At 40.5% G+C, this 27132-nt stretch overlaps 3 protein-coding genes across 5 annotated transcripts in view; 1 reads left to right on the top strand and 2 right to left on the bottom strand.

Moving 5' to 3' along the window:
- Positions 1-4191, bottom strand: part of plod2 (procollagen-lysine, 2-oxoglutarate 5-dioxygenase 2) — a 36189-nt gene extending 31998 nt beyond the window's left edge. The window contains exon 1 of one of the 2 annotated variants that reach the window (XM_062479033.1): positions 3821-4191. In XM_062479033.1, coding sequence (XP_062335017.1) covers positions 3821-3917 — 97 coding nt within the window. In that variant the 5' untranslated portion in view covers positions 3918-4191. The remainder of the gene's footprint in view (positions 1-3820) is intronic. The other variant, XM_062479034.1, reaches the window with a different exon arrangement.
- Positions 1-27132, top strand: part of cpb1 (carboxypeptidase B1 (tissue)) — a 490881-nt gene that overhangs the window by 165764 nt on the left and 297985 nt on the right. The gene's annotated exons all lie outside the window — the stretch shown is intronic.
- si:ch73-206p6.1 (phospholipid scramblase 2) lies at positions 11034-15998 on the bottom strand. Of its 2 annotated transcripts, XM_062480192.1 has the most exons (7): positions 15875-15998; positions 15082-15175; positions 14935-14977; positions 14367-14587; positions 13766-13927; positions 12571-12732; positions 11034-12254 (listed from the first exon to the last, which is right to left on the bottom strand). In XM_062480192.1, exons 2-7 carry the CDS (start codon positions 15148-15150, stop codon positions 12219-12221), a joined length of 693 nt encoding a protein of 230 aa, XP_062336176.1. In that variant the 5' UTR covers positions 15151-15175; positions 15875-15998; the 3' UTR covers positions 11034-12218. The 2 variants fall into 2 exon arrangements, with proteins under 2 accessions (XP_062336176.1, XP_062336177.1); XM_062480193.1 differs by lacking the exon at positions 15875-15998 and having other exon boundaries at positions 15082-15848.

Below are 27132 nucleotides of genomic sequence, written 5' to 3'. Positions count from 1 at the left end.
GAGACCTCAAACCCTAGAATGCCGAATGACATCATCAGCATCTGCCCGGGCTATAACTCCTCCCATGTAAAACAACCAACAACGGAAAAAAATAGTTTGCTCTTATTTATTTTATTATTCCCCAAACGGAAAAACAATTACGAGGTGGAAAAGACCAGCTAACATCCAACTGGTATATATATCATGAGGTCTTGAGGGTAATGATGAGTTCAATTATGCTCATTTCCTGTGTCAGTCAAAGACTTGTATTGCCATAGTGATGGTCATTAACAGTTCACTGAAATACCTAAGACGCACACATTGTGTTCATTTCTCAACATAAATCAGACGATTGACCCTCCAGCAACCAGAACAACGTTTAAACTTGCTATGATCCGAGTAAATCTACGATGTTAAGATAGTACATTTTATGTAATTTTTCGTAGTGATTTGATAAGGAATTTCTCTATTGAGGCTTCCAGCCCCAAACCTTCCTAGCAACACATTTACACATCCATGAGAGTGATTGGCTCGTGAATTTTATTGGCTGTCCATTGAGATGTCACAGCAAATCACAGAGAAACCACTCAAAATCAGAGTAATAGTTGTCATTAATTGCTGATATATTAATTTGGCTATCAGAGACACTCAGGTGGGCCAAGCCATAAGTCTGAAAAGAAAGGAACACACATGCAGAACAAGTCAAATAAACCATGATCATCTCTACTGCCAAAAAACTGAACAACTGTTCAACCGTTTCCTTTTTTATGAAAGGACTGAAACTGAGGATGAAGGGATGGACAAGAAGTATTTTAAAGCACCAAGCTATGACAGCATCACTGAAACGTGTTGTTTGCAACTCTTGGCATTAGTATGGGAACGGCTCTGTTGTTACTGTGCCAATTGCTATCTTTGTGATGGCTGACAGCAAATGCCACAAGCACAACAAACACCAAACAAAAGCAGAAGGCCAACACACATGTTTACTGAAAAGAAGACATTGAATCGAAGTTGCGGTGATATGTGACAATGTTCCAAAAGGCCAATGGTAGGTTGGGCCTGCCAGCTAGGTTTGTTTGCACTGAAGACAGGATTACAGAGTCCAGTCATTATAGAGTATAGAGTGCATGAGGAATTTTAGGTGGAGTTTCCTTTTCAGAGTGTGAATTTTTCCTGCGAGCAACTATAATGTGACCCTGAGAAACTGTGCTTGACCTAACAATAACACAGCCTGTCGGTGTGACTGGTGAGGATACCCAGATTATAGGAGGATAGTTTCCATCCCAACTTCCCAACGGCATCTACATGTTCAACAGTTCCAACCGTTGCCTGGAATGCTAGAACTGCTTTCTAACAATCCACTTCACATCCTGTTGATGTAATGCAGTACATAATTCTTTTGTTATTCTTTTCATTTTACAGCTCCATTGTAGATTTTACAGTCTTGGGTATGTTTTGTACCACTCATTCATTTGCATTCATTTGTATAATTCATTCATTTAACTGTATACAGCTCACCATAATCTGCAGAGCTAATAGATGTATTTAGGATAGAAAAAAACACGATCATAATTGTATTTCAAAAGACCCGCAAAAGAGGATGACTGAAGTAAGTACACAAAAAGGCTGTACTTACTCTCTTCACTTTCTACACCCAATCCAATAATGTAATCTTCAAGGACAGATGAAAGGTTGGAGGGTAGGCACTGGTTCAATGTCTATGGTTCACTAGTTTAGTGGGACATTTTACTTGCCGTGAAATAACCTACTAAATATTATGCCAAAGAACATTGAGAACAGCTGGATTTCGATTTATCCAATAATATGCACAACATTTTGGATGAAAAGTCAAATGATGAGTAATGATGACCAATTTAGCTGACAATGTCTATAAAGTTTTAATTCATGAGAAAATCAATCTGTCACAATGATATGAATCAGAAGAGTGTGACCAATGCTGTACTTCTAATAGTGTGAAGACTTTATAAAGTTTGAATTAGACTGCTGTAGTGTTTCTTTGAGATCAAAGAACAGGCATATTTGTCTGTAAAAAGCATGGGTTGTTTAATGTGTACGTCTTGCAGAGAAATAAAGGATCGAAGAACTGGATCTAATCAAAAATCTTTTTTGATTAGCAACTTTTTAGAGCATAAGAATAGTTTTTTGAGCTTAATGTAGGCTACTATAAACATTACGTCAGACTCATATTGTTATATATGCGGAAAATGATACCCATTCTATTTGATAGATTCTCCCGCTCCCTCCTCGGGCTTCCAGTGGGGAGACCTGATTCAATTTTCACCCCGTCCCCCTCCCCATCTCGTGCTTCTGAGTGGGAGACCAGCCCAGGCAGTAGTCTGCCCAGCTCACAAACTAGAATCAGGACGCCCACTCTGTCAAGGTGAATAGTCCCGCATGGTGACATTATATAGGCTATCATTTACGTGACCTGCAAATGAGCGATAGAGACTGATCGAGCAATCAGATTTTTTTTGTGTGTGTGTGGTCGCCCTGTGCCGCCCACGCCCATGTTTCCCAGTCCCAGCCACAAGTTTTGACAACATCACGGTCAAGATACTTAAACAATGTATATGGATAAACATAGGGCTACAGGTTTGACACAGACCCTTTGTTCTAAGCTGAAACATAGGCCTATCCAGGGACGTGCACAGGTGCGGGCTATTGTTGGCTGGGCAACAGCCCGCTTGCCCTGATTGGCTGATCTGCCCCTCTGGAGAAAGAGACAAAATAACCTTTTTTTTCTTTCTTTTTTTTTTTGCTGCATCAATACGATAAGCCCATCATTAGTAAAGTTAAATTAAATTAAATTGCGATATAATCCAGTACTGTGTTAATTTATTTTGCCACCATAACGTCAGCGTTGCCCTCTGCCCCCAATCACATGACATTGTTTGTATTCTCACGCCGGTGCAGTGCTAGTGAAGGAGAGGGAAAACCCTTCCACATTCACTTGACTTTTTGAAGTAATGGATATAATGTCGATCGTTTTTTTGAGCTTGTATGAGAAAGAAAGTCACGTTAGAGCAATAGCCCCTCCAAATGTCTGTGCACGTCCCGGGGGGGGGGGGGGGGGGGGGGGACGCTATTGCTCTAACATTTTTTCATGTTAGAGCCTATAGGTAATAGGAGGTTATAACCTGATAGTTTTTATTTGACCAATAGCTACAGTATTTCTACCTATTAATATGCCGTTGATGTTGTATTGGACATGCCCTAATTAAAATACATGGAGTGCATCGGCTGCAGTCCTCGGATTATTATCTTTTATTATTATTATTATTATCTTTTATTATTATTATTATCTTTTATTATTATTATTATCTTTTGTAACGTACGTTACATGTAAGCAAGTTAAACATAGTGTACCTTAAAAGTTTGCTGTAGTCAGTCAGAAGTAAACCTTAAATCTTAGATTTGGTTCTTGTTTTAGGGGATACATCTGTGTAGCTAAGCAAATGTGCGTCGTCAAATGAACTGCAGATTGTATTCTTAAACATTCGTATTCCCCCTACTCTGAGCCTTAGTTTAGCGCAGTTTTGTACATTTGCCATCACTATGTCCGTCCGACAACTCAGAGGACAACATTTTCCCACACTGTGTGTACCGCAGGGAGGATGAACCTGTGCTCCCCCTGAAACATCATGTAGCAGCCGAATAACCAAAGACATAATTTGTTGAAAGTTCAGTTATTTGGTGCACAGTAGCCTATGTGAAATTAATTAACTTTCGTTAAATATCACAGGTAATTCCATACGTACACAAAACAATGCATGTGCTTCACGCGGATATTCGACCAAAAGTTTTACAATAAACTGCTTACCTGATGAAATAGGCTCCTGTTTTGTTTCAGAGGACTCGACATAAGTACCTAACTGTATCCAGCATAAAAATGAGACCATGAACTCGCTATACTCCATTTCTGTAGCCTTATGGTTTTGGAGAGGACAGTCCCGTGTTCCTTCTCTCAGCTGAGGACCACTGGACCATTTGCTTCTGTCCGCTCTAGTGGTCAAGACCCCTACCCTGGAGGTCGGCGGCTCTCGCGATAATGAAATAATGAATAGAGACAAATACCGTCACAGTCCCTGTGAGAGTAAGTTTTTCAGCCGCTTATTTGCCCTGGGGCATGGTATAAATACTGTAATTCAGAAGGAACCGAGAGCGAAAGGCGTGGTTCCTTAATTGCAACTGTAGTCACTTGCTGCTTCCAGCACAGGGAGTGAGATGGCGATGCAATCGCTGTGCACACTTGGTTTCGACGCCTGGCTCGAAAGTGTGATTGAACAAGTACAGCTGTGTTTGACAAACCCCCTACCGTCCGCAAGGTACCCCACCCTGGTCCCCTCCCCATATGCGAAGTGTGCATGTGTGGTAAACATCACTTTTCGAAATTCGTTTCAATGGACTCAATGGGTGTACGTTTTCCGTTGAAAGAAAAGATTGTCTACCACTTCAGTGGTAGTGATCTGTTTCTTTATACATGGCACCATTTTTGAGCTATCACATTTATTGAGTTCTCGTCATCTTACAATAAAAGTTGTATGTGTATATGTTTACTGCACAATAAATCACATACTGGTGATTTTGGTACATCCTATTAAGACTAAGACATAATTTTATTTTTTAATTACCTTTTTCTTTTTTTTCTTGACCAGTTTTTTATCTGCCCTAAAGGGAGTCTTCAGCCGTCTTAAGTGTAGGAAAATATGTCAATATCAGTCATAACCTTCACCTCAGCACCCTGACTTCCCAGACACATGGGGGTTCTGGAGAGTGTCAGGGGGTGATGAGCTTGGTGAAAATACAGACAGTGCATTTTGGGAAAAAGACCAGCAGAGTTAGTTTTGGGAGAAAAGGCAACATCATTCTTCCCTATTTATCTCCATGGCTCTCTAAGTCAAACTTTCCCATTTGTGCTTTCTCTCATTTGTGCCTCTCATTTTGTTACATTTTAGAGTGAAATGATTTAGTTGCAGAGGTATCTGTTAAAACCGGAGAACAGTGTAATACCATGAAATCCATATGTTTGACTTGGACTGTGACCAACATTTTATGCGCTTTATTGTAAACATTTGAATGTCTTGTAAGTCTATTACGAGCAGGCATTGTGCTTTCCCAATCAAAAGTCAAAGATATAAATAACTTGTCATGGCTGGATAAGCTAAAGTAAACGTTGTGTTTCAGATAGGCAGACTCACACACACACACTTTCACATGTATGAGTCATGTATTTAGTGTGTTCAGAACTCATTATTGGAGTGTATCGTACCCTGGAGAACTATTAACGTTTTGACAAGGTATGTAACAACAAAAATAAGAGAATAAAGACTCTAATAGAACTCATATGCCAGTACGTTTTTGGTATCTGAGTGAACTGAAATCAAACATAATTAAAAAAATGTGCTGCAAATGGCCTGCAATGGGATTATGTGAAAGTGTTTAACAACATTTGTGCCCCAGAAGGGTACAGTACAGTAGAACGGCAAAGTTCCCAAAAAATGTAGGTGGTCAGTCAAGGAATGGTCTATATTTACCAGCCATACTGCTCTATTATATAGTACAGTGCAACAAAAAACACCTCAAATGTAAGTGAAACACTTAAGCAACACTTTAATGCAACATTAAACAGTGAGTTAAATAACTCTACTGCATATAGGGTAAGCACATTACGTGCCCTGTTTTTGATTTTCAGTATTTCTGAATCAAGTTCACACATTAGCCAAGTTCATTGTGTGTGGGTGAAAAATAGTCCTCTTTATGCCACTTTTATGCAAGCAAGCCTTATGGAGACTGAGATCCAAAATGTGTCCAGTTAGCTCCTGTAATGTAAGAAACAGACTCTATTTCCAGGACTGTTGTGGCGACATTGGTTTTATGAAGACTTTTAAAGCTCCCGATTGAAGTTTAATGAAGCTGAGGGCTTGGTTGTCGTGATGAATCTACGTAAATCCTTCATGACAAAGAGTTAATTAGTCATGTATTAAACTTTAGAATAAGCACATGCCCTGAAATAAAACATCATTATCAGACATGAGGCTCGAGATTGTTTAAAGATCAGACACAGTAATGATGGCCTCACTGGGAAAAATTCTGAGCTGAGTTGAATACAATAGACCAAAGTTGATCTGAATCCTGAGTCCCTCCAAGCTACAAAATAATAGATAATAAAACATAAATGACAGTAATAGAATACAAAATATATATATATTCAAAATTGTGATTTGATGAGAATACTTTGGGAACAGAACAAAATTAAATAGATTTGAAAGACCATATGTATTCCATTTAAGCATTTATCACTTGGTAAGATTTTGGTCAAAGGAAAAACCATGACCCACTCATTTACTTGCTACAACCAGACTGTGAACTCCTATGGTTACAAGTCAAATGACAAAATAAGATGTTGAGCCGTATTGGCACACCAATGTCTCCCCTGTACTCTGGCTACTCTCTATATCTGGATTGGTGCCTCTCAAAGATATAAGTAGTTGATTTCTCAATTACAATGGTGAGTAATCTAACCTAGACACTGGAATCCCCAAACCCTAACTGAGACTTAACCATAATTACCTTATGGCTCCATAAGAAGGATTTGATTTTGTTACTTTGATCAGCCTACTATGAGTTTAATTACTAGTTCAGGTCAATGGAAAGCAAATCACTCCTTTCCTGCAGTCAGCCTGCCTTCCAGAATCCTGTCAGTTCATCTTGCCATCATCTGACCAAGCTTTGTCAACGTGGGTCCCCTCTTATGAGGCCACAGGCCAGCCATTAGTTAAGGGTGTAGCCTGGGGTGTTTTGGTTGGGAATACCGGGATCCGGAGAAATATAGGCCTCGTATGATCGAGCAGAGTTGATCATAGCGCACTTAAAGAAGAAGTACCCTTTTCATGTCACCCTGCAGTTTGTCCTTGAATATTAAAAGATCAACATTTGCAACTTTGACCAGGTGTCTTTTTTATTCTGTTATCAAGAGTAATCAAGAGTTGTGTCGTAATATTGTATTGAAAGATGTGTAGGTCACTTTAATGGGAGGTTCCATTTGTCACAGCCTGGTAAAAATCCAACTTCTGAGCAAATTAAAGATATTAAGATTGATCGCCATGCTGGACCCAGTGATTTGGGGTTGAGAGTTTACTGGACAGTCTAAGAGGGACATGGGAGTATCCCTCAGCCCTAAATTACACAGGATGAGCTTTTAGAATGTCCTTTCATTTGCGTAATGCCAAAAGTTATCATTAGGTAGATTGTGCTAAAACCAGAGACTTGAGAAAAACAAATCTATTTATACCTACGTCCCCCTTTTGTACTGCCCATCATCCACCCAGGGGGAATGTGCATTGTAAGCAGGATACTAATATTCAGTGGGTTTTGCATTCCAAAGATGTGCCAGAATGGGAGGAATAAACAACAGACAAAATTGCCTTTTTTCATGCAGCAGCTTTCAAATCTGAAAGTTGATAATGTTGGATATACATTGAAGTAACACGAAGTGCGATTGTCAAATGTGCAGCCCCCTTTAGAGCCTGAAACTGCCCTTTCCACTTTCATTGTGGACCCACAGTGTTTTCTTAGGCTGCGTTTGTACAGATGTCGGTTAGGCCTTTTGTTTAAAGATGTGGACTTAACACAGACACAGGAAATTCCAGATGTCCTGGTTGGAACCATTGCAATCCCCCCTCTAACAAATCACATTGCATGTTCTAATTTTGGCACAGCTTGTGAAGTTGAAAGTTGGATCTTGCAGTAATTCAACATCAGATGTAAATAGTGTAACCCTTGTTTCTGCTTTATTAGTTAAAGATCCTGTAAAGTGGACATGGAAACAAGTTTTAAGTTCGCCACACCACAGAATAATGTGTTATTAACTACCCATCCAAATTCGAATGAAAAAATAAGGTTACTTCTAACACATTAGCTAACATTTCACCAAAATACCATCATTCTACACCGAGTAGCCTAATATCAATTTAGCGGTTTGCATTAACTCATAGCATAGATACCTCTGGAAAAGTTATCTAGTATAATTATAACAAGCACACAGAACTGAGTGATGAACTGCCGGCGGTGGTGGATGGTCCAGGTGCGACCGGAGGATGAACGGCCAGAGGGACGATGCTCGGTACGGCTCCGCGCTGCAAGAGAAGCCGTGTGTTGGTGAACCCCGTCTGTCTCTGGTCCATGTTAAAACTGTCCGCCGTGAAATGGTCAGTGCAGAGGCGGCTGTTGGAGTTTATCCGAAGCTTTCCATGAGCGTGGCTCTTCACAAAATCTATCCACCTATTTTTCCTTTCATTATCAATAGGGAACTTAAATGGCGTTGCAGCGCAGCTGGAGTTCTTGCATCCAGGGAAGATGCAGTTGCGGGTGGTGGGAGACATCCTGAAGCTAGCTAGCTAGCTGATGTAGGCTACAGTAACAGTACAACAGGAGGAGCCATTCAGTGATCTGACGTAGATAGGGCGAAATGACGTAGATAGGGCATTTTTTGGCTCCGCCCATTAAAACCTGATCTGAAAACGGAAGAGAAACTGTTCTTCGGTTTAACTCCACATTTCAGTGTGACAAAGTTTTAGCGCTTTGCACATGCTTTCAGGAACTAATTTCACACGTATATAATGTACTTAGAAGCAAAACATGGAATTTACTTTACAGGATCTTTAATGTAGTCTTGAGGAAACAGCTATAACGTTACCTTTATCAGATTCAATAGTGAGGTATGTTTTCCAAACCCACTGGCTCCTGAAATACTCCAATAGGTTCAATGCAGCAATGCTGCTTTAATTCCCATGTAATGTGCAGTTCGGAAGCTCCAGCATGCATTACATCTGTAATGTAAACACATCGCATAACAGGCGTTGTTGGGTTTCTGCACTTACACGGCTGCTTCAGAAAGTTTGTGAGGCAAAGCACATAAAAACTTTAGCTTGTCACTTGTCACCCCTTGACCCTTCAGTCACACGCATTTCTATGGAGACCCTGCTGTCTTAGGTGGCAAACAAAAAGATCTTAGGCTGTTTACGAGTTGTTCAGCTTTTGAGAATGCTTGATTACAAGGAAAGTCTATAGATGTGGTTGTTTTACACAAACCCCACATTCATAAGATTTTAAAGACAAAATGTGCACTGTGTCTGTGCTAGGTCTGCTTTGTTTATCTCTGTGCCGAGGGTTGTGCTAGAAATGTTGGTGTGGTAGTATTGCTCCAATCGCTCTACCCAAACTGCAGTTATGTCTCCCAATTTCCCAACCATACTCTTTGGAACATTCTAATGAAAATTTGAAATCGGATACAAGAAACCGTCTGAAAGGACTTGAGCACACAAAAATCAAGAGAGCACATCCAGGGTCAAAGAGCATTAAAGGTCAAAAGCCTTGGCCAATGAAACATTAACCCTTAACTGATCTTAAAGGTCAACTCCATTGTAACTAAGTTAGACCACTTTATTTGAGTAAACAAATAAACACATTCATAACTCGAACATAGCAAATTAGTCAATCATTTAAACAGTTTGTGTGCAACAGACACTGAAATATGGGATGATTACAAGTAAGTCGTAACCATCTTGCCTACAACCACTCAGATGCCAGTTGAAAATAAGTGGTTAATGTTGCAGAGATTAAGACATGAGGCTCATTAACTTCATGAGGCTGAGATAGAAGTTCATTGAGAAGTTCTTCTCCTGTCTGGCCCCCCAATGGTGGAATCAACTCCTCACCTCCGTCAGAGACACTGACTGTCTCCCCACCTTCAAGAATAGGCTCAAGACGCACTTGTTCCGGGAGTACAACGGCACTTAGGAATGATTGGCTGGACCTGATGTTTCAGGATCACAATGACTCTTATTGAGAGTCTTGTTGCTCTTGTTGGTTAGTTGTAACTGACTTAAAACTATTGTACTTTGCTGTGTCATATTTTTGCTGCTTGCTTTTTTTTTTTTTCACAGGTACACCCTTGCATGTTTGAGGTTCATGTTGTTAAATTGTTTAATTGTAACTTGTTCAACTACATGCTCTTATGGTTCTTCCCTTTGGAACTTATTTCGTTTTCACAATGTATGCTTCATGTTTTGGCGACCCGCGATGTTGGGGGTATCTCGTTGTTATGATCAGTGACCTATGCACTTTTGTAAAACTCTCTTTTGGAAGTCGCTTTGGATAAAAGCGTCTGCTAAATGCATAAATGTAAATGTGATATAGGCAGAACAAATAAAAGATTCATGGAGAAACTCAACCTCTCCCAGAAATCACTACGTCTAGAACAGCGTGCGAGAATTTAGCAACGGCTGCTGTCAGTGTATGTTGGTCTGGAGTCTCAAGAACACCAGTGCAATGCAAAGCCAGGTCAATGACCTCCAATGACCTTGGAGGGATAGAGGCAGGAACATCTAGTTCCTCAGCTGTGTACTATATGCACTATTAATTTCCTATATTTCAAAACATCTGTTGATGTGAAACTTATATGCAAAACCACCAATAATTGTGTATAAAGTCTTAACTGATTAGATGTATTGGATTTGCCTGAATAATTATTACACTTCAAATTCATGCTGTCCCTCACCAGTGATAGCCAGATTGCCTTCTAGCGGCACAAAGTCAAAATTACAGTGTGATGAACTAATGCACTAGAACAAACACAGGGAGACCGTTTGCGTAATTTTAGTTTCCTATAAACAGGGCTCTCAAGTTTTATCAAAAGTTTGGCGTGAGATTACCATACCAGTCGACGGAGGGGGTATACACCTACTGATGATTTTGATTAGCATTACTGTAACTCTGTACAACTCAAAACAACTATCATCAACTACAATCTCGGCAGACATCTTCCCTCAGACCTGTATATATCTTGAAGTCAATGTTATTTCCGAGAGAACAAGCCTACTTCCTTTTCCCATTCTTGAAATAGTAATGTGATAAACACTCAAGTTGGCTTTGATAAGAGAATGTTGTTGTTACAGGAATCCATATCCTGTTGCCATGGAAAAAAAGTGATATTCCCAATTATGTTCTCAGAGCGCAAGCCAGCTAAAGGATAATTTATTGAATTTGTAAAACTTGTGAGTCATTTTTCCTCAAGCTGACATGACGTGTCAGCACATTGCATTAAATATTCTGATGAAAATGTGTTTTAATACATAACAAATCATTATCAAACAGTGCATCCCTACAATTAGTGTATCATCAATTGCAACAGGCTTGGACTACAGTGTTTTGAGGTTGAAATGGCATGTTTCTAAAGCATTTACAGGGAAACCTGAGTCTATGACCAAATACACAACAGAGACACTGATATTGAGATGTCATCATATGTACTGTGTGTTCATTTAGCCTACAATTTAGCAAATGGGATAGAAATATAGATAGCACGATACAAGATGGCTAGCTCATGCCCTCTTGTGTAAGGTAAAAGAAACATTGACAAAATTACACACTGTTATAAAACATGCTCCTATTTGAATATAAATAACATAAAGACTTTTCAGGTAAAAGAAAAAAAATCATCCCATATTAACCTTAATATTAAAACAGTTTGGTCAGTTTATTAAATATGAAAAAAAAAATAAAAAAAATAAACAACATCAAGCCTAGAAACCAAATTGTTCAACGAAACACCATACAAATGATTTTTAATACCAACAAAAAATAAAGTTACTGTAAACATCTATTTTCTCAACAAAAAATATATCATGTTTGTTTCTTAACTTTACATATAATTTTGGTAGTAAAAATCCTCACCACACCCATTTCTGTTTACCTTTCCAGTTTTGTTTATGGGAGGCAGTTTTGACACATTATGCGGTATAGGGTTGGTACAATTGAACCTTTTATAGGACTGAGGGCTCTTGGTTCTAAGAGGCAACACAACCACAATATACACGCACATATAAACACATACAAACGTGGGCATACCCCCCCACCCCCCCCAACACACACTCACGCAAAGATAACCACACATTCCGCATCTAGATCCCCTCATTGTGTACCCCCACTCTTGAACTCATATTGTGTGATCCAACCTGAGATGCTATCACTATTATTAGTTAACTAGAAGTTACATTCAGCTGTGCTCTCTTAAAGTTACAATACATACTCCGTCTGAGGTACGTATAATTAAAAATGTTCATGTCACGTCACAGAGAATCCTATGTCCTGGTGCTGATCAATCGGATGGTGTGACTTCTGGTAGTGTTGATACGGTGGCTGTGGATCTTCAAATGCCCCTAGTTGTTGTTAGAGCTTTCAAAGAACATGAAATCCTAGAGACAAGTTGTGAACAAAAAATCATTATTGAAAAAAAAATATATTGTAGCCCAACAGCTATTTTGCAATCCAAGCTTGTGAAATTTACCACAAAAAAGACAAAGGCCTGGATTATGATGATTCACAAACACAGATTTTCATGAGCTAAGAAATGTCAATGGATGACAATGAGTGAAATTAATGAAATGCGAAGTAAAGTTGTGTTTGTCTTCGTTAGTATAGGGTAGTCTTATTTATGGTCATCTGTAAACCTCTTTGTGACATTGCATGTAAAAAGGGTTGCACTAATTTGATTGAATGTAAAATACTTACGATAAGGAAACAGGCTCCGATCATCACAGCCTTCATCTTCACGTCCAGGTCCATGGGAAACTGGATTCCAAAGTTATCAGTGTCAGTAAACATCTCACGGAGAAGACCTGTCCACTGTTTACTGATCTTCCCAATCTTACTGACCTCATCCATGGTCAAAATCTGCAAGAAATAAACCAAACTTCATAGAAAATAGTAGAATAAGGCAAAAGGTACAACTACAATTTAAAATATATTAAATTGGAGATATAACTACAATTTTTTTCTTTCATGATCCACAAAATCACAATCTTGATTGGATATATGATAACAGGTGAGTATGTTCTGACTTCTTATGTCTTACACCCCCACCCGCCACCTACGGTCTTCTTCTGACAACCGTCTGGTGGTCCCGCCGCTCAAGAGCGCCCGGTCCCAAAACAAGCTCTTCTCCTGTCTGGCCCCCCAATGGTGGAATCAACTCCCCACCTCCATCAGAGACACTGACTGTCTCCCCACCTTCAAGAAAAGGCTCAAGACGCACTTGTTCCGGGAGTACAGTACGGGACTTTAAATGATTGTACTCGCTGTGAAATATATTAGTGTTGCTTGCTTTTTCCACAGGTACACTCTTGCGCTTTCGAGGTTTATGCTGTTTAATTGTCTTCCCTTTGGGACTTATTTGGTTTTCACAATGTATGCTTCATGTTTGGTTACCCACAATGATAGGGGCTATCTCGTTGTTATGTTCAGTGACCTATGCACTTTTGTAAAGCTCTCTCTTGGAAGTCGCTTTGGATAAAAGTGTCTGCTAAATGCATAAATGTAATGTAAATGTAGTAACAATAAATGCAAATCAAAGCTTCACCTGTCAAAGCTACTTGGGAGGAGTTTACTACTGTCATATACTGTTTCAGCTGTCCACCTACCTCAGTTAGTGGGGCCCTGTATCCCTGACCCAACCAACCTTCATAGCGAACTCAATAAAAACTGATGAACGATGCACAGTGTACCACACAGACACATACCCCAAAGGATGACCTTTCAAACAGTATAGCCACCATCCCCTTAAATGTGGAGCATATTTCCTTTTCCAAAATGAGAACTGGGAGGGTCCTACCTTGTAAAAATATCCAGAGGGCCGGATCGTAGAAACCTAACATACTTTGTTTTCACAAATATCATTAGGGGTTTGCCATGTTTGGATAGAGTTTACCTCAAAGTCAACATCTGGGAGGCAGCTCCAGCCACAGAAAGGCCCATGGATCTTCAGTACGGGCTCTCTGTGTTCATTCTCCACAATGAACTTGGGAGAGAAGGGATGCCACTGTTGGAGGATGTAGCCCACTGTGTTTCCTGGTGGAGCCTGCACCTCCAACTGAGAGTGGGATTGGGGGGTTGGTTTATGGTGACAGTGGCGTTAGTGGGGTTTGGGTGTAGAAATAAATAAGTGAGGAAAAAAGTTGTAAAATAAACTATTAGAAATAAACAAAGACAGGATAGAATATAGACAAAACTTGGGTTATAGGGTAATATCAGCCCAATGACTGAGCTATTGTATAGTGTGAAGTCTTGTAAATAAATGTGGGTCGGTTTTCTGTAAACCCATGATGCATAGCCTTGGTCTAATGAAGATTTAAATCTCCATTATAGTGCTTCTTAGGTCTGGACTTGTGTTTAGGGTGTCTTCCATAAATGGAAACAATATAAACTGGGAAAAATATTTGAAGCACTGTAAGTATCATATCAAGAGGAGAAAAGATGGCAAGAAAACCTTGGTGTGATCTCAGTACTCCATTTTTGTATTCCCAGCTCACCTCTTGTAGACAGCAGGGGAAAAAGCAAGACATGCACTTGAGGGGCCTGCTGACCGTGATGATTTCTTCTCCAAAGTTGTCGAGGACACGGATGGTAAAGGAGCGCAGGGGTCCGCAGCACTGGCGACTCAGACAGTCGTTTTCCTCAACGGCGTAGAACACGTTCTGGCCCATGGCGTTACGGACCTCGTACTTGTTGTTGCTCTCGAAGCCGACTAGGGCTGTGTAGATAAACACACGTTGAACACATCAGCCATACATGGATAAGCAGGTGGGCAGTGCAAGTACACACATATACACAGGGCTCTCAAGTCTCACGCATTCACCGTGAGACACGCATTTCAACCAGTTCACACGCTCACATGTCACACCTTGAATTTCATACAGTGAGAAGTAAGGGATCATTTGTCCCGCTATATACCATTTATGGACGATGTGCAGGCATGTGGAGGGAAGTTTTCTGCAGAGTTGAGAGCTGTCTCGTTAAATGACACCTACCAGCCAATCAGAAGCACCAGCAAATCCACCAGGGCTGGTGGATTTTTTAACAACTAAATGAAGAACTCACCTTCAATAATTTCCACTTTCTGTTTTATGAGTAGCTGGTCGACCTAGATAATACATGAAAAGAGAACAGAGAACATTACAAAATAAAAAGAGTTTTTGTCTTGTAATTGATAGTAAGAATATGATCAAATGATAAAACTGTACATACTTGTGTGAGATATTCCAATCCTGGCGGACAGTTTGGCATGCTGTGGTTGGACACTTCGTACATATTCATTATTCCTCTGAGAGTGTGACGTTACCTTAGGTCAATGATTCATTACAGCATCATTATAATTGACCCAAAAAATCGTAAAGAGTGATTCAGCGCCATCTTCTGCTAACTTGACCCAATTACTCTCAAAAAGAAATAAATAAATCAATATGAACGAGCTAAAGAGTAGCCTATATCTGCTCTCTTATGAAGGTCACTCGGTGGTTATTTTCCATGTATATTTCTAAATATAATTTAACTACGTTCAATAGGCTATTCAGGCTACATTTGAAAGGAAAGCTATGCAGCGTTAGCTATAGCAAATACAAATTCTATCTCACTTCATGTAGCTAAGTCCTACTTTGTTAGAACGGAGGTACTGAGCTTCAAATGGAAGCAAACAACAAATCGCAATCCTCTTAGGGCGCCAGCATTATTTCCCAACCACAAAGGCCCATGGTATGGCTTATGTCAAGGAACTATATAGCACAAGATAGTTTTCCACGTTTTAGGATGGCACTATTGGAGCGTTACACAATCATGAAGTACCACTGCTTCTGTCATTTTTATTATGACTCAATTAATTCTGGAGTTCTCAGTTTGTCTTAGTCTCAAGCAATGACTGATGCGTCTGCAATAGGAGTTGTTTATAACATGAATAACATTTTAACTTCATGAACCAGTGCATCACAGAAATACTTAATTTAGGCCTAATACGCAGCTAATATTGATCGAGTCGATAACTCACCAATATACTGTATCCGCGTGTAAAATATAGCGGTCCACCTCGAGAGCTCTGTAATGAATCTTCAATTTCATTGGTCGACGTTGTGTTTCCCACCTCTCTCAGCCAGTGGCTAAGCTAGGCTATGAATATCAGGAAGTACTTGTCTTTACATTACAGCGCATGCTCTGTACTACCGTAGAAGGTGACTATATTTGAGTCGTGTGACCGTGCTCTCCACCCTCTTGACTGCGAAATGTTTTGCTGGAATCCCATAAATCCCATTCAAAGAATACACTTTGTTCCTTTGCCCATTGTTTGGTAAAACTTGGGGAACGTCCTACTTTATAGTATCTCCATTCCCTGAATCCAGATCCGCTTGCCTTAAATAGCTGAGGTGGGACAACACAGAAGTGAAAACTAATGAGAATGTGAACAGCTAAATGAGTGATCTGGTAGACATCGATTGCATTCTAATTGCAATTTTATTGTCCAGTACCCAAATATAACCCAAACTCAACGCAATTAGAAAGGCCAATATAGAAACATATTTCATTTTAAAGCCTACAGTTTATTGTTGAGCTTCAGGTCCGAGACCATCACCAGATAATTGCAGGAAGCAGAAGACAGTGTGTAAAAGCCACAGAGTGCAGACTGTATAGAATGCACATGTTTTAAACAGTGCAATCCCTTAAGTGGTAGTGAATTAAGTGTTTGTGTTGTTATTGCATATGTAGGCTATATATAGTGTGTTCTATTTCCAAATACTTTCTTGTAAGTCGCTTTGGATAAAAGCGTCTGCTAAATGAATAAATGTAAGTAGATCTTAACATGTTATTTTGCATACACTGCATGATACTGTACACTATTAGGAGCACATTGTCATTTAGACAAATACTAGACATTGTTTTGTACTAAGTTGTGTATAACAGTCTGACTCTAATAGATTTGGCTTTCTTTAGCATTCAATAGCAGGTAACAGGTTTACACTGATCAGTGCAATACAGAGGCCAAATCCTTTAAAATCTATATAATTGACTTGGATGGATGTAACTGTTCGAGGAAAGGGCACCTATTTTCCAAGTATTTTTTACCATGCAGTTCAACAGTTTTACAACAAGGGTGCAGTGTTGAGCTATATTTTAGTAAAGGACCAATTCAGGACTCAATAGTTCAATATTTCAGCAAACAATTTCTTAATAAGTCCTTGACTAAGACACAGAATTGGGCACATGAATGTATAAATAGACAGAGATATGAGCAGACAATCACACATACTTTCTCACTACTTCTCTTTCTCTTCAATATCTTACTTTAATATTCCTTAACCTTCATATATAAGTATAGCCATATCACTGTCAGTGTGTGTGTGAAAAGAAACTTGATGTATTGAAATAAAACACTAATCGACACAGATCTACTTACTCCTCAAGTAAGGACATTTTCAGGCATATGTCAGATTTCATATAGGTTTTAGAGGATCATGTAATGTTATTTATTTATGATATATTGTTAATAATAATATTTGTTAAGAAAATGTTTGAAGCAATTATATAGCTTTAGATTAAGATTTAGAACCATGTAAAGGCGCTTGTAAAAATTACTGAGGACCAAAAACGCCAATGTACTGTGATTGTACTTGTTACAAATGGCTAATAAACCCCTTCAGATTGTCTTTCTTGTCTTGTCTTATGTGTGTGTGTGTGTATGCACAGTGTTTGTAATATGCACTTACACAGACACTGTACTGTAACATTTTTGTGAGCATTTTTGTGTTTTTGTATGCACGGTATGACTATACTACTGTACTTGTACATGAGTTTGTCTGTGTATGTGTGTTTTACATGAAGGTACTGCTCTTTACCCGCATGGGTAATCTTTTGTGCACTCCTAACGAGGTTGTCATGCCCGGCACATAATGAGGAGCTCAAAGATAAATGTAAAAATGCCTCCATTACCCTGCTTTCACCTTCCTGTTCATTAGCTTAGCATAGGCTTACAATACATTACTCCGTCCAACATTGCTCTTGCCCTTCTCTGAGGGCTTGGGTGTTACCTATCCAATCTAATGTTCATGAGATGAGCGTGCACATACACACACACACAAAAGCTTCCTCACACACTGACCCTAACTCACACTTACTGTAGCCAGAAATAGACATCCCTACAGTAGTGTATTTATAGTGTAGATGTTGTTTGCCTGAGAAAATATTACAGGCCTTGCTTTTTAAACACATATGCAGTGTGAAGTTGTGATCTCTTTCTTTCTCTCTGGTTTCATCTCTTTCTTTTCTCTCTTTCTTCTTTCCGCAATTTTTCTCTGTCTCAATTTTTTTCTTGCTCTCTTTCTGTAATTTGGCTCCCCTGTCATGCGCTTTGTTTGGTGTGACTTTCCATGCGGTTATCTGAGCGGAGACAGTATGCCTCACCCTGGCACCGGGCCTCAGATTTCCGTTTCCACGGCAACTTTATAATTGTTTTGGATGTCGTCCAAACGCCACTGGATACCGAGGCATTATTGATGTCAAGAGAAACATGTATGCAATGAGGAGACTGAGATACATCCATATGGTTCCATACACAGGCGCATGCAAAGAGTCCATTTAACCATTTTCAATGCAAGTTTTGTAATATCGCTGAATAGATACCGTATGTGATGGGTAATATTTCATTTATTTGATCTTTCTATATATCACAAAGGGATAACGATGTGGAATACACTCTTTGCAAGCCTTTGAACTGCACATTATTCTTCTCTATTCATGTCATTAAGTCATTGTCACAGTACGTGCTGCTGTGTCCGGGATGGGAGCCCTACTGAATTGCCTTGTGTCCATCACAATATGATTTTTGATGACTGAATAGGAGAATACGAATGAGATATCAGTCTGGCTGATATCTAAACACAGGGGGAAAAGAAATTGATGGTGCATGACATGAGAATGTTCCTGGTTATCTAATCACATGGAAACCCATCATATACAGGGTACTCCTGTACTTGTTTCCATTAAGTGGAGCAGTCTTTGCTTTTGACAAGTTTACAGTACCAAGGGTGCGGATGAGACGTCCAAGTGCAGCTGGAACAGCTATATTGTCATCACCTACTCCACGCCCACCCCCCCCCACACACACACACACACACAGCCACCCCCCCACACACACCCCTCCACACACACACGCACACACCTTAAGCCCGGAGCAGTGCCACATTAACCACTGTTGGCAGTGACACTCATTAAAATAACATATATAGTATCAACAGCCACCTCGAGCCCCCCAGTGAATAAGCCTGTGAACGCTTCATTGTAAAACGTCACCTTGGTACAACTCTAGTTTGGTTCCTTCGCTCCGCCCGCCTGCAACGCGCCCCAGTCTCCTCTCCTAGCATTGTCATAGCGAAATATGTGTTAATGCAGGCTGAAAATTAGGTCCTGAGTGATGTTTTTCTCTCGCCAACCCCCACCCCCTTTAATACCCCCCCCCCCCCTAATCACCTCCGGTTAATTTATGGCCTGTGAGAAGGAACACTGGGAGTGAGAAGTGAGTGAGATGTGATGAGAAAGCCCTGAATAGACCAGGGGCCAACAGGCCCTTGGAAAAACACAAAAGGTCTACCACAGCTGTTTTGGGAAGCGAGACAAGCCTTCCACGAGTCACCATATTTTGTTCTCCCGGAGCCAAGCTGAAAATGTTTCAGCTGTTTCTGAGTACAGCAGTAGTCATTGCAAAAACTGCTAACCAGGTATTTTTTTAAATAATTTTTTAATTGAGTGTAGTTTGTGATCTTAAGTTGTTCATTTGGAGAATGACCATCAGAATTGTAAATAAGGTAAAATTATGTTAGGTGGTAAATTTTTTATAATCTTGATTCTCCTTCACTACCGCAACCATTTACCAGATTAGCGGGTACGTCAATAAACTCATGAAGACTAGGACCATACATTACCAGTACCATATGGCAGAAGCCAGACCGGTTCAGCTTGATAGCATGCAGACAACCCGAAAAAAAGGAGGGGGCAGCAGTAAATGAGGTGGAAAATATCAAAATTCCCTTCAAACTTCTCAGCAACTGCCAAATAGTTTGTGGGGGGTAGTATGAAGATAAAAAGGGAAGAGAGGGGTAAAGAAAGAGGACAACAGCCGATCACCTTCGCAGAGTGGGCTGAATTATTGGGGGTGGGGGGTGGGGGGATACCCCGCAGTGCCACAGGAAGGTGTCACCAGGCATCAGGAGTTTGCTGTCAAGCGCCGGTTACCAACTGTCAACTGCAGCTAAAAATGATTTTCAGAATCCGGGGTTAGAAGTTCAGCACTGTTTTCTTCTTCCAGACGAAGAGGAAAAACTCTGTCACCATCGCTGGGCCAGTAATGATTTATTCTCTCCCTTGTACAAACCCAATGTAGGCTCTCTGGCTATTCATTTCTTAGTCTGCATCTTGGTTTTCCCTCATGACCATTAGTTAGGCTACATGCAAGGCACATGTGATCGTTATAAAGGGTGGTGGTTTTGAATATAACTCTGCCTCTTATGTAAAATAGTCGATTCAAACTGATTGAGTGTTGGTTTTAATGTACAGTGAGGTGGATAATTGGATAATGTAGTCTGTCTGGTTTGTAAGGAACTCTGCATATTGTACTTGTTTGACATTCTGTGTCTGACTTGAGATATTGCATTAGCAAGAAATAAATTAGGTAAGATAAATCTTACTTTTTTGCTGGGTCCATTGGTTTAAGAGGAATTCTGCAATACTGTTGGGCCATTATCTCCGATATGGATGTTTGTATCTTGTGATGAAAACACATGTTTTTGTGAATGTTGAATGGTAAAAATGTACCACCCCTGTACAAGCAGGCTATGTACACCTTTGCTGAACTGTAGCCTAATCAAACACAATCAGAATTTTTTATATATCACTTGACATAAAACAGCAGCAAGTTTGAACCTACAGGACAATGATGGAGGATGATCCAAAGCATTATTAAGTCCCTTTTCTCTCGCTCTCACTCGTCCTAGACTTTTCTCTCTCCATGTGTTTTTAGCAAGGGACTGCCTCCTTGCCATCTAAAGAGAGAGAAAGAGAGAGTGTCCGGATGAGCCATCTGCAGACCACACTCCATCCCCAAACACTGGGGGAATCACAAAGGTGTTATTTTTCAAAGCTGGCCCTGTCCACCTCCCGCCGAGGGTGCACGGACGTGGTTCAAGGGAAGGTGGGAACTTCTGAAGGCCTGAGTCCACCCCCATCCCCTCTTACCCCCTTACCCCCCAGCCCCCACCCCCTCCCAGTCGCCTGCCTCCTCGTGGGGCAACCCTTTGAGGGTGTCATAACTGTGGCCTGTATAACATGGGTTACTGCTGACGGTGGTTGGTCACAGTTGATGAAGCCTTTAAAGAAGCCTTCCCTTTCATGGCTTCTGTAAAACATTCTGGAGGGCTTGGGCAAGGCCTGGCTCCCAGATGATCACAGAGAAGAGGAGGGGTGGGGGGTAGGGAGGCCGACATACAGTTCACCCTCTGGCAGGTAGAGGGTGCTGCAAGCTCATGTTTGAGGAGAAAGTCAATTCTGCTCACAGCCCTACTCCTTACCCTTCCCCTCCTCCTTCTGCCCAAAAATGAAATCCCTTCTCCATTTTAGTTTGAGGCCTCTGCGCCAGAGAGAGGGCTTGGCTATAGCTGCCGCAACACAAAATGACTCCTCCATGTTTTGTGGTGCACGAGGAGGAGGCAGTCTCCACATTGATAGTAAGGATGAAGCCTGGGAAACACGTTTGTGTGAAACAATCTGCGGCACATGCACATCGTAAGATGAAGCTGTTACCGTGCCACTCGACGGCGGGTCTTTAAGATGAGCATGTGTGTGCAAGGGGTAAAATAGAACTTTAAAACCTCAACGGCGGGGCGATAATAGCATGAGGGGTCTACAGCACCTGGGGCTCACCTCTCTCCAGAGCGTCCCGCTGGACTCGGTGTCCCGTCGCTCCACCATAAAACTTGATTGTGGAAAACACTAACATGCTGAGACTGATAAAAGAAAAGACAAAAGAAGATAAAATATGACTTTTCACAATGTGGTTTTACATGATTATAGAGTGATTATGGGGGAATTGGTTGAAAAATAAAAAGAGTATTTCAGCAACAATAAAAAAGCTTCATAATTTTACTTTAGAAATTAATGTGCATTTTGGATTTGCGTTCATATTTCGAAACTGTACTGTGCACATACATTATTTACTGATTGCATTATAGTTTATCTAAATAACACATGAACACACATTTACTAGAATTTGAGTGGTTTTGTTATTTCCTTCCACAATTTCTCTAGCTGTACAGAATGTACTGTATTCATTTATTTTGAATAAAATTCTAATTTTGCTGAATTGTGTTTTTTGTGTGTTGGTGTCTTCTCCAGGCTAAAGAAAATAGATTGGAATTCTGAAATGTGTAATGACGATTTAGTTTTTTGAGATTTCACAGAAATATGTAAAAGTTTGCAACATAAATTCAGATAATTCATGGATAGGTTTTTGTTTGTGTGCAATGACATTATGCAGTTATGTGGGTTTATTATTATAGATTTAAAAACATTGAAGAAATGTTTTATTGTAAAATGAAAAAATGGGAACAATTTAACAATTGGAAAAGGAATAGAAAAGTTTACAAAATTAGACAGAGAAAAACACAATACTTTTTGTTTCTAATTATTTTACCATTGAGTACAGTTTGTATACAAAATTAAGCAAAATAAATGTGTTTCTAAATCATTTTATTATTCAAAAAATATCCTTAGCTTGCTTGGTCAAAACATGGATTTTATATATGTTTACATTTTATATACATTTTATTTCAAACAAAATTGATTGGTCCTCTAATTTAGTGTTTTCATTATTTATTTGTGTTGTTTCTTTGTGTTGTTTTGTCAACACAAAATAGACATAGAACATTAAATATTTGAGGGAAAAAAACTACAAAGAATTGTAGAAAAAAAATACTTACTCTTAAAATGAATTATTGTTTATCTTTGATGAGGAATTAGCAAGGTAACTTTAACTACAGGCCAAATCTCATGCTTGTGCTCTCCACTGGCCCATAGCTCTGTGGTAGATATGTTGAACTCTGAGTGGTAGGACAGCCACAGTGAGGCTACAACCTTGCCCTGTGTGTTTCTGTGTCGGAGCAAAGGCCGGTGCGGTTTGGGGCTTCCCCTCAGGGCATGCTACGTGAGCAAGAGCATGTCTCCACTGTGCTCCGAGTGTGGACCTGGGGCACTGACAGACAGAGAGAGAAAGCTGGGTCTGGCACAATGCTCCTCTGTTCGCTGTGTGTTGTGCTTCCCTCTCACACACACTGAAGACTCCTCTCCACACAGTTGGAAAGACAGGGGTCACTGACTGGATGCTCCCAACTGAGTACTTCAGAGCACTTCTTCTCCTAAACACACACACACACACACACACCACACACTACACACAGAGGGTGTAGTGTTAATGTCTTTTTCCACTCTGGCGCCTGGTACAAAGCCTTTAGTGGAGCTCTCAAGCTGATCTGGCAGATTCCCCTTTATTATCTTTATGGTGCAATAAGTTGTTGTTCACATTGGATTAGGATGACAAACCAGGAATGGCTGTAAAAATACAACAAAGACATTTGAAATGAGTTCAACAAATCGAATCCCTTTTTTAAAAGTTGATTGGAAAACTAGGCTATATGATGTACCAGTCAGAGAAACAAAAGTTGTCTATACAAACACAACTCTATTTTGGACCCCGGCCAAACTTTGATGGACAGTCCATTAGTAAGAGTGAAGTTTGATTCAATCGACACACTCTCAATGCTCCGGTGCATTAGCTACGTTAACGCTGTGCTATCGACCCCAAAACACGAATAATCCAGGAGCCATTCGGAGAGGCGAAACATGAACTCATCAAGCAGTGGAGGGAGGGAGGAGGAAGCAGAACGCAGGAAGAACGACGGAGGAGAGGAGGTTGATCCCTCTGCCGCTTGACGTCAGACATCCATCTAACCGCTGTTATTCCTTAATCTGATTCGCTTGGCTGCGGTGTTGGACCGCTCCAGCCCGTTGGAAACGTTTCATGTGCGTGATGGATGCCATTGTCAGAAATGCCAAGGTCAATATGCGACGCGGCACCGAAAAAAAGAGAACTTACTTATTTTCAAAAATCGCCTCCCATGTATCATCGTCTTTGCAATCTGACCTTGCCTCCCTCTGTAATAACATTCAGCGAGAGGACAACTGCTGGGTTCAGACTTGCGGCTTGGCGTCCATCTTTCAAACGGGTCATGGCGCTCTCCATAAGAACCCATGTCACTCGTAACAGAATGCAGGCATATTAGTTACACTGAGACAGATTTGGGTCTGACTAAACCAATTTAGTAAGACTTGTGTACATGTAGGGCCACAGTCCATGAGGGTCCCTGTTGCTGTGTACAGTAATGCACGTATTAGTGTAACAAATTGACAGCATACGTTGACGTTCTTTCATTGCTGGTTGACATGAGAAAGGATTATACAGTGCCCATACAATTTAGCATAACACTTTGAAAGTGTTGCGCAATCTTAATTTGTTTTGAAGTTGCAACATGTTGTCATCCCAAAACATTCACTGTTTTAGTGCTAGTCTGTAGCCCAAGCATCTCAACGCTTAAGGAATGTTACAGGGCTCGAAGTCTTATGCGGGGGAGGGGTGGTTATGTCCTGGTAATACACTCTCTGTCAGTCTGACACTGTAGTGCAGTATTGAGGGGGGGTGACCTGAGAACATGCAACTCGAGATAGACTAGAGGCTCAGCATGGTTAAGGTAAGCAGGGTTAAGGTCCAAAAAGACTCAGAAATGCACCAACATTTTGTCATTTAAACAAAAAAACTCTGTCACTGCAGTTACCTACAGTAAACACGTTTTCCACTCTCTCAGAATCTAATTTCTAACCAAATTCGACTGAAATACTGGCAGTTCACAATTACAATCTGATGAGAGTCACATACCAAAGTTCCTGTGAAATTGATTTCAATATGCTGCCCTGTGCGCTTGTCATGTTCTTGCCTAAAGACCTGAAATTTTGTTTTGTTTAACAATTCCTTTCTTTAAAATGAAGCACACTAAGAAGCATTAAAGCCAAAAACTGCAATTATATTACAATCACTGGCACAGGATAATTGTCGTATCTTTACATATTATGGCTTGGTCAACACTGGCTTTTTAATAGCCTACCTACAAGGGACAGTTGGTTACTGATGAATACGGAGGAAGAAAAAAAGAAGGCATGTGGAGATTAAACGAGATAACAACTGGAAATCAGCCAACCCTGAAGCCAGTGTCTGGACATTCTCTCTTTCTCTGTGTGACTCGAGGAAGTGGATGCTAACCTATGTTCTGCACCCTACCCATACCCCCCACCATGTTGCTGTCTCCTGACTGTCCACTGGCCCCCTGACTCTAGCAAGGCACTGAGACCCAGTCCTCAGACACCTGGGGGAAACACCAGCACAGACAATTAAATACAGTCACTGGGAGAATCCAAAGGAGAAAAACAGCCATTAGGATTCAAGACTCACTCAAGACTTAGCCTATGACCAAAGAGATCTACCCCAAGACTCAGGGAAATGACTTCAATTAACTATAATGTTAATCACTATAGCTCGGAACAAAAGTCAAGCTGAGAAATCCCTTGATGGAAATTGTTATAATTGCCCCTAACTACAGGGATGAATATTTCTCCCTGCTTAATTACATGTGACTTAATATTTAAATATACCATTTGCCGTTTTTAAAGTATCTTAATCATGGCCATTAATTTTTAATATCTAACATTTAGAGTGGCAGGGGTGCAGACAAACACCTTTTACAGTGTGACTGGTTACAAGCGTCAGGTAACGGTAACAGAATGTCAGGTATGTATTATGCATGAGAGGTTGCTGACAGGAACTAGAGTGCTTCGACAAGAAAAGGTAATTGTGCTTTCCTCATTGGAGGGTCGAAACAATTGGTGGCTCTCCGAGCAAGATTTCTGACACCAAGCAGAGATCCACGTAGACTGACTTCCTTCTAAACAATGGCGCCAACTACTTTGTGGTTCCTTTTACAAAAGAGGAAAAAAAAAAAGCTAAATTTTCCACTTTTAATGCTTGACAGGCAAGCCTACCGTATTTTTGGGAAATAAAGCCGTGGTTTATACCCCAATTTAAAATAGTTCTTGTGGTGGTGCAGCTTATATTTCGATGCAGCTTATAACACGTTTTTATAACAAAACAACAGTAGAAACACTTTTTTCGTGAATGCTATTTAAATATTAGTCAATTCCCGGGCAATAGAAAACATACATTACGCACTTACTTTCGTTTTTGAAGTGTGTTACACAATGACATGCTGTAAAATCGCCTTTACTCGTCCATTGCTTGGTATCATTGTTCCCGCATCAAGTGCGGCATATATTCCAGTGCGGTTTATACTCAGATTTACAAACACAAAGCTCCCATTCTGGTGGGGTACGGCTTATAGAAACCGCGGCTTATTTTCCGAAAAATAGGTAGTCTTGGCCCAAGTCGAGTGTGGCACAAACTGGACTGACAGTTCGTGCCACATGATTCATGTTAATGACTCAAGTGGCATGACTGAAACATAAACTATAGCACTACATAACACTGAATGGAACTGAAAGTTTTGTTCCAACTGTACAACTATTGGAAATCAAAGAAAATCCACAGTGAATACACACATTTCATATCCACGCTGTGTGCAAGCTGACTTATCAAAATGGGCAAGAGATACTGTGAAGAACCCCTCTCTCCTCTCTGTCTCTCTCTCTCTGTGGTCATTAACGATCCCATGGCAAGGCTTGCAGAGGTTCAGGGGTGGTAACCCCAGTGTCCTGGCCTGCAGCCAATGGTGGCTCTCCCAATCTGGACACCTAAATCATCGTCTCGTCTAATTGGCTGAATCACCCGCTGGTTACGGACCCCAGCTGATGCATGGGCAAAAGCCTTGCAGCATTCAGACGATGTTTGCAAACTGCCAATGTTGTGTTTCCTCAATGTTTTCAAATGGTTCTGACATTGAGCGTTACAATATAAACGGAAAACACACTAGCATCTTGGGAATGGACATTTAAATCCGACCTGTATGATATAGCCCTAAAGTACCAGCCCTCAACTGTGAAGAAATCAAGAATTTCACTGTGAAATGAAATCTCAACTTGAGAGCAATTATTCCAATATACACAAATCAACCAGACTCTAGGTTGCAGCATTTCCACCACGCTGTCACT

The sequence above is a fragment of the Osmerus eperlanus genome, chromosome 15 (genome assembly GCF_963692335.1).
Source record: "Osmerus eperlanus chromosome 15, fOsmEpe2.1, whole genome shotgun sequence".
Lineage (NCBI taxonomy): Eukaryota > Metazoa > Chordata > Actinopteri > Osmeriformes > Osmeridae > Osmerus > Osmerus eperlanus.
The sequence above is the reverse complement of the archived record's forward strand: the minus strand, read 5'-3'. Positions and strand labels throughout refer to the sequence as shown.